This window comes from Amphiprion ocellaris, chromosome 24, assembly GCF_022539595.1.
Source record: "Amphiprion ocellaris isolate individual 3 ecotype Okinawa chromosome 24, ASM2253959v1, whole genome shotgun sequence".
Classification (NCBI taxonomy): Eukaryota; Metazoa; Chordata; class Actinopteri; family Pomacentridae; genus Amphiprion; species Amphiprion ocellaris.
The window spans coordinates 6,100,551-6,108,780 of NC_072789.1; the positions used below are offsets into that span (position 1 = coordinate 6,100,551).

Consider the following 8,230-nt stretch of genomic DNA (forward strand, 5'->3'; position numbering starts at 1 on the left):
GCCCATTTGACCTAAAGAAGCTGATTAAAAGCATTATTCTACAGGATGCAACCATTTATGCTGGGTCATAGCAGTGATAAACCTCCACACAGGGAGTTTGGGTGGAAGAAGAGGTACACACGCATACAGTAATAACAAGCCCATTTGGAATACATGATTCAGTGATTATGTAATTGTGCTCGAGCATTTTTTTTCTTTTTTTTTCCTCTGCAGTTCTGTGAACTTTGCCAAATCACCCTGGAAAAAAAAAAAGAACAAGTAATATTCCAGGAAATTAAATAATAATACAAACACAACATCGCCATCTGTGCCGCATTTTAAACAGTTTGTCATCCTCAGGTCCTTGTTTCACCTCAGTAATCTATAAATGATTCCCTTTTCTTCCCTTCTTTTTCAATATTGGCATGAGAAAAACAAACATGTCAAAGACGGTCAGCACTGCGACATCCCATCGAAGCTGGGCAGCAACACACACTTCTTGGCTATGATTCACATCCCCTGCTACATGTATGACACATCCACAGTTACACTCGGTTCCAGAACTCCTCATCTCCCAAATGGTGCCTTCTGTTCTCATTCTGGCCTTCTATGAAAAGATCCAACAAAGGACGAGGATCCAGAGTGTTTCGTTTCATTTTTCCTTTCTTTTTTTCTCTCTCTCTTTTTTTCGTCATCATTGAGAAAAGGCAGCTGGCACCACGCCGGAGATTAAATGAAAATTAACTGAAAAAACAGAGTAGATCTCCAAGTAATACCTGCAAGTAGCAATTTGTAGCGCTGATAATAAATTCCGAATAATTAACATCCTTCCTTCTGTGTTGAGAATTAAGTGACAGATCTGTTTTTTTCCCCTCTTCTTCTTTTCCATCCTGCCTGTCTCAGTCAAGCAACATTGAATTCCTAAATGGTGATGCTCACTGCACACTGAAAATGGTGGCACAGTGCATCCTTTGCATTTTTATAGGCCTGCTTTGCATATTGGATTTAAGTGGGTCAAGTGAGGAGGAACTTAACAAAAAGAAAACCCTAAACAAGCACTTTAAAGATACAAAAAAAAAAACAGGCTTTTGAACACACTTCAAATGTCATTTCCCCCCCGCTACATATAGAAAACCATCAAACAAACTGATTAAAAGTAATAGTAATGGTTCAAACCCTTCAGGCAGCAATCACTTCTGTGAAGATTACAGTTTATTTTCAATTATATTTATATAAATGACCTCCTTGTCGTTTGCAGATGCCACTGTGGATGCTCCTTGATCAAAACCCATTGATTCCAAGCCTCGCTAGCTTCCCCTTTAGCTTTGATTGAGTCCACAACATAGTCAGTTCTTGTCAGCCAATGTATTGTGATTTGATTACAAAATAAAACTCATTTCTCCAACTGGACCAAACCCCCTCCTTCATATCACCAACCAGCAGCTTGAGTTTTCCTCATAAGCACATTATATGAACCTGACATCATGTTTATTTGATGACAATAACATAATTTGGTCAATATAGTGCAATAAGTGCAAAGCAATCAAAAGAAAATGAAAAAAAAAACAAATGAAACCGATAAGTAATAGAGAATCTGCCAATGCTTTGTATAAAAATAGGTGTTACATTGATTAAAATATCAGTATTACACAACATAAGTCATACTTCAAATATCATTTATGAATTTTTGTCTTGATAACATATCAATTCTACATATTAAGAATGAATACCCATATTCATTTTTAATATAATAATCTCCTTTATGAGAGCTCAGTGAAGGCTAACCCGCCTTCCAATTCCAAAAAGTGCAGAAAGCATACAAAGACACTTTTTTTTTCATCTTCTTCAAATGACGCAGTCTGTTTTTGAACATTTGGGGGTGTGCCACTTTCAAAAAAAGCCACTTTTACAATGCAGAGCTACAGTAAATGAAACTACAAACATAAGCCTTTCCAGAGGATCATGGAGTATGATGACACAGGTAATATTGATGTAGAATCAAAAGTTTTGAAAAGACATGGCAGATTATATCAATAAATACTTACTTACAGACTACAGCAGAAAATAGTCCTACACAGTTTTGATGATCTGCTGTACAGTGTTTTTGTCCAGGAGTGATTCTTTTGTTTTTTTATAAACATTTCTTTTTCTGATTCACAATATACCTTATGTATGGTTATATTCCTGAAAATGAAGTTGGGTAAGATTTACCTGTACACTTACATTTTGTGTGTTATTCGATCATCTTCACCATAGAAAAATAGATTTTGCATCATCAGTTAAGTAGAGCAATTTTGTTCATCCGTGTTTCAGAAAGCTGTATCCATTCCTGTAATGTCATGTTTCAGAAATAAGAATAAGATTGTTCGGCACACCCCGTTTGAACTCCTTCGTTTTCGCTTGTGTTTGTGTTGTGCCAAGGCACCCTATAGACTGAGCCACTGCTTCAAGGAGGGGTCAAGAGAGAAAATGCTTCATTACATTAATGATTCTGTTGCTCAGAACTGGCTAAAGGTGGTCTGTTTCTCAAGAACTTCGAGGTAATCGGGCTCAGACTGCAGTTTAGCTTTTAGCTCCAAGTATTCGTTTCTGTTGGGCTCGACATAAACAGTACTGGGTGCTGTGCCGTAGAGCACTGTTTCTCTTATCCTCTCCGGGTGCAAGAACTGACGTCTGACATCAAAATTTGGGTTGTACGTGTACGACACAGGCCCTGTGTACTTGTACTCTAAATTGGCCCCTGCTGGGATGGAGGGGATGGACTGATGGGGGGACTGCTTGTCCGGCTCAAGGATGCCTCTGAAGAAATGGTCGGCATCCTGGATGGGGGAAGGGTTTTCTCGCGGTTCGATGGTGCTAACACTGTATGTAGGGCTCCTCATCGTGCTACTATCCCTCTCCTCATCCGGGGTACTCCTGTATGTGACCTTGAGCTCATGGAGGTCACGGTAATCCTCGACCGTGTTCCCTTCCCGCGACCTATAAATGGGATTTTTGCACATGTGGCCCATGGGATGAGGAATATACTCATAGACGTGGCCGGCCGGGGCTTTGACTTTAGGGCCGGAGCGGTTGCTGTAGAGGCTGTACTGCAAGTTAAAAGAGCTGACATCTGAATTGTTGGTGCTCGTGCGGTCGCTCTGAGACTTTTTGCGCTTTTTCATCACCACGACAAAGAGCCCAGCGGCCACAAAGACAGACATGATGAAAACAAGCAGGAGGCTGAGGATGAGGACGGAGAGGGGGACGGTGCTGCTGGGGGTGTTGAACCTCGGCGGAGCGTCCGTGGTGACGACCAGGTCATCCCTGGGCTCGTCCGTAGGGGGAGTCGGCGAGACGTAAGCATCGGAGTAGTCCGGGCAGAGCTGCTCCGATTGGATCGAGCGAACGTCCAGTCCTGTGTGGCGTTTGGGTGTCTCACACACCACCTCGTTCACCACGGTGCCTGCGCTGAGCTGCTCCAGCCATATCTTCATCCCCACTATGTCGCAGGAGCAGTCCCAGGGGTTCTCGAACAGATCTATCTGCACCAGCAGCTTCAGTTGATCTAAAACACCACTCACGGGCAGGTTTTGGAAGTGATTGTTGCGCAGATTAAGCCTCGACAGGGAGAGGCTGGAAAAGATGCCCACGGGTAACGTTTTCAGGAGGTTATTGTTGAGGAAAAGCAGCTGGAGATTAGGGAGGTAGCGGAAAGTGCCCGCGTCGACCTCCTTGATTTTGTTGTACTCTAAATAAAGATACTGCAAGTTCTGCAAACCAAAAAACATCTCTCCTGTAAGCCTGTCCATGAGATTACCATTTAAATACAGCCTACGTAGGTTGGTTAAATCCCCAAAAGCCCGGTCGTGGATCAGAGCTATCCTGTTGTTTCCCAGGTGAAGCAAATCCAATCCAGTGGCATCGACAAAATCGGATCTCCGTACCACAGGGATGTAATTTCCAGTGAGATACATTTTTTTCGGATTGTATGGCTTGGGTTTGAGATCAGAAATGCTTTCAATCTTTCTCTCTTGGCAGTTGACATTTAACCCAATTTCAGATATCTGCAGATTGCATGTGCAGGCAGTGGGGCAGTCCAAAGGCACAGGAGATTTGGTCTGAAAAGCAATGATGGGGCCATAGTTGTACGGGTTACCACCTGGTATTCGAGAAGTGGGCTTTAACCTAGTTCTGTTAAATTGCCGTGTGCCCTTGGTAGGCCTAGAAGAGGACCTAAAAACAGCCGAAGAGGTGGCCGAGGCTGTGACAGCAGCTGGTGTGGTCTGGTAATATCCATTGGTGCTGCTAGGGGGTGCAGGCCTCACCGTGTCTTCGAGGGGTCTTCGCGGGCAGAGTTCCTGCTTGGACACCTCGTCCAGGTCTCTACCGTGGAGCCTGAACGGCGTCTCGCAGACCACCTCCCCCACCAGAGCCGTGTAGGCTATGCTCTCCAGCCAGGCCTTGAGAGCGATGAGCTCGCAGGAGCAATTCCACGGGTTCTCCTCCAGTTGTAATTCCACTACTTTGTCCATGTGCTCCAGGAGGCCAATGTAGGGGAACATTTTTAACCGGTTCCCCCTCAGGTCCAAGTGCGTGAGGGGGACATTCCGGAAGATGTTCGGAGGCAGGGCTGAGAGCAGGTTGTCATTCAAAATCATCACCGTCAGTTGGTGCAGTTTGCTCAAGGCGCTGGGCTCAATATTGGTGATGTAATTGTAATCAATCTGTAGGTATTCCAAACTCTCCAGCCCCGCAAAGGTGTCATCCCTCAGAACCTCGATCTTGTTGTTGTTCAGGTGCAACCTTTTTAATCCCTGGAGTCCATTGAAGGCACCCGACTCGATCTCGGAGACATCATTGTTCCCCAAGTGCAGTATGGTCACCCCGGTGTAATTGATGAAATCATTGACTGACAGCTTCTTCAGGAGGTTCCCCGTCAGCAGGAGGTGGTACATGGAGAAGTGGACCGGGCTGATCTCTGTCAGTCTGATGATGCCCCGGTTCTCGCAGCTCACCGTCAGGATCCCTTCCTTCTCCTCGCATGTGCACAGGTTTCGGCAGATCTCCCCATAATTGTCATACATCTCAACCAGCCTCAGAGATGATGCAATCAGAAGGATTATTTTTAGGATCCAGATATGCATTTTTCCTGGGAGAGGATGCCCCAGCTCACTCAAGTGTGGTACCAGTATGAGGTGTCATCTGAGGGAGGAGAAGAAAAAGGACGGGTTCTGTTTTTAAATGTCAACACAAGTGCAACATTTCCAACAAAAAAAGCAAACAAATGAGCCCATGATGGATACATATTATGATGACACACACATGTAGGCCTGTTGATGTTTGTGCATTATGCAGATGTGTTATGTGCATCGTTTTTTTATGGCTTTGTCAGGAAACAAGTTCACAATTGCACACATAAACATTCAAGTTGTTAACACAACTACCCGCGGTGGACAGCCACTGCGCATTTCTGAGAGCTCGCCTGAATTCCAATCCATTTTGGAAGGACAAAAAAAACCTTCGCCATTCAGCGTACGCAGACTGATAGATTTGGTCATTTGCTAATTTAATCCAATGAGTATTTCCACCATAAAAAAGCACCAATCGCAGTCTAAATGCTCCCCAGGATGCCAGTTTTTTTTAACGATTCAGTCCCCCCCTTATCTCTGCGCAAACTAACATTAAAATCTCCAAGATGAACTCCGAAGCGTTAAAGATTTCTCACTCACCCCGCATACCCGACGACTTGGTAACAGTGGAGGTGGTGGGGAGGGGGGGTCGGGAACTGTCGGATTCCTTCTCTCCACCTCCGTCCAAACAACATGAGGACGCGCAATTTATCCGTCTGCTACGATTCAAGCAATCCTTGGTGAGAATTTAAGAAAAGAAAAAAAAATGGAGGGGGAAAAAGGAAAGAAAAGCCGGCTCTGTTAAACGAATCGAAGCAGCCAGTGTTCATCTTAAAATCCGGCCTGCCATAGAAAATGTGAATATCAGCGTACAAGGCGACAGTCGCAGCCCTTCTTCTACCCACGGGCGGAAAAAAAAAGAAACGAGAGGAGTTGATCAAAGGCAGAATAAGTAAGAGTCGTTGATCTCGCAGCGGATTTCTGATCCAAATTGCGTTTTGACGCGCGGTAAATAATTCTATAATCAAGCATTATGCATGGCATCTGCTATATAGAAGGTTACAGATAGCCTCTCTCTCCCTCTCTCCCCCTCTCTCTCGCTCCGCCACAGACGCGTGAGCACGCGTGCACGCACACGCAGGGGCGCACGCACACGCAGGGGCACACACACACACAGTCATCGAGTCTGTGTGCTTTCCTTAAAAGAACACAAAAGCCCACACATCGCCCCGCAAAATCACTGTTTTGAGCCAAAACAGGAACGCGTCTCTGCTTGGACGCCTGATTGGTAACATGTATATGTGTATTTTTGGGAGTTTATTACCTCAAGAATGCATCTCTGGGAATAATATACTTCGAAACCAGTGCGCCTTTTCGCAGGGCATCCCTGTGCAGAAGCAGCAGGCTGTTATTTGGAACGAATAAAACTGTGATGGTATATGTGAGCATAAAAAATGCAGCCTCTATGCTTGTTATTGCCATAGCAGCCGCAGACACCTTGCTTAACAGCATCTTAAATCCGGATCAACTTCAGCAATGCAACTGAGGGACAAGAGGGGGAGAAGACAGAGATTTCAGCACCACGGACAGATCCCCAAAATGTGAAAGCGCATCGGCTGAGCGCAAATGGAAAGAAAAAAATGGGGGAAAAAAAAAGAGAAAAATCATTGTCCTCTTACCGTGCTGATCCCGGTAAACACCAAAGCATCCCGAAAAATCACGGCTCCAACCTCACTGAAAACATGGATTTCACCGTCCGCCCTTCTCTTGGCCGTTTTTTTTTTCTCTTACAAAAAAAAATAAAAAATAAAAAAAATCTAGTCAAGTCTCCTCGGTGTTTAGCGCCATAAACCAGGCATGGAAGCGCACATACAGCCTACAGTCTCATTCACGCCAATAACGTGACAGCCAGAGTGGCAAAACGGGCTCCCGTATTCTTCCAGCGGCGACTGAAATCAGCAGTGTCATCTCGGAAAAAGAGCCAAAACCAAAGTTCGAACATGGTTGAAAAAAGGGAGCGACTAAAACCGCGGTAATCCCACATCAGACAAGACTTGCCGCATGCATTTTAACTGTGACTTTCATCCATGCGCACTGGCGAAGCGGAGGAGAGAGGCACGAATCCCCCCTCGTCTGCTGCCAGTGGTGCGGCTTGTACCAGTTTATGTATAGATCTGCCCAAGGTCTCTTTATTTGAATTGCCAGTGCGTCCAAATCGACCGGAGATCAGTGGATATGTTCCTCCAGCTTTGGATGCGAGAATCCGATCCCGTCTTTTTTTCTGCAGCTCTGCATTTGGTCATCCGATATCCTCTGTAGCTTTTTCCCCCCCCTTCTCCGTCCCACCAACGTTTCAACTAGTGGAACTTGATCTTGGTTGGTGCAAACCAGCGCATACCCTGCAGCGATGGACGTATTATGAAACAATTACCATAGTGTGGACAGTTCTCCCCCTCATCCAAAAAATAAAAAAAATAAAAGGAAGAAAAAATATATATGCGTAAATCCCCCCCCCTCTCCGAATCATAAGACTGTCACAGCGCGGAAATGAAAAGCAATTTAATGCGTGCAATACTCTTTAAGGGGGTATGGTAATGTGGAGGAGGTGGGGTGAGGTGGGGAGCGCGAGGGAGGGGTGATGATGTTAGATGGAGGAGGAGGAGGAAGGAGAAGAAGGCTGGAAGAAGGCCCGTAGAGGGCAGCACAATGATGAAAAAGGCATCTTGGCAGACTTGCATTTCTCAGGCGAGTCTTTTTGATTCAGCAAAGCAACGACCATTTGATTTGTCACTCACAGCTTGGACTATTTTCTCCCCCCCCAAAACCTCATTTCCATGCTTTTGAACTTCACAACTGGACGTTTTTTTTCTCTCTCCCCCCACCCCACCTCACCCAATTATTAAAAACGCAATAATGCTTTCAATCCTCCTCGAAAATCCTTCTGATTTCCCCTCCGCCTGACAATCATCCTGGATTCCTTGAAAGAGCCTTGAAATGTTGTCGGGTATACTTATTGTTTCCCACATATCTACATCTTCACAATCATTTGCTGATTACATTAAGAAACTCTGAACCAAGTGTAAAGTCGCAGCAGTCAATTGAGGTCCTTTATGAATGCATCCAGACACATGGATTAAGCC

At 45.0% G+C, this 8,230-nt stretch overlaps 1 protein-coding gene across 3 annotated transcripts; it reads right to left on the minus strand.

Moving 5' to 3' along the window:
- Positions 1–1,325: 1,325 nt before the first annotated feature.
- LOC111571710 (SLIT and NTRK-like protein 5) lies at positions 1,326–7,624 on the minus strand. 3 transcript variants are annotated; one of them, XM_055008638.1, is made up of 3 exons: positions 6,770–7,624; positions 5,691–5,826; positions 1,326–5,163 (listed from the first exon to the last, which is right to left on the minus strand). In XM_055008638.1, exon 3 carries the CDS (start codon positions 5,103–5,105, stop codon positions 2,478–2,480), a length of 2,628 nt encoding a protein of 875 aa, XP_054864613.1. In that variant the 5' UTR covers positions 5,106–5,163; positions 5,691–5,826; positions 6,770–7,624; the 3' UTR covers positions 1,326–2,477. The 3 variants fall into 3 exon arrangements, with proteins under 3 accessions (XP_054864613.1, XP_023130779.1, XP_035806260.1); XM_023275011.3 differs by lacking the exon at positions 5,691–5,826; XM_035950367.2 differs by lacking the exons at positions 5,691–5,826; positions 6,770–7,624 and adding an exon at positions 6,415–6,746.
- Positions 7,625–8,230: the final 606 nt, after the last annotated feature.

What these genes read in the sequence shown, in the direction of transcription:
- LOC111571710 (XM_023275011.3), bottom strand. Translation starts at nt 5,105, where the DNA reads ATGCATATCTGGATCCTAAAAATAATCCTTCTGATTGCATCATCTCTG.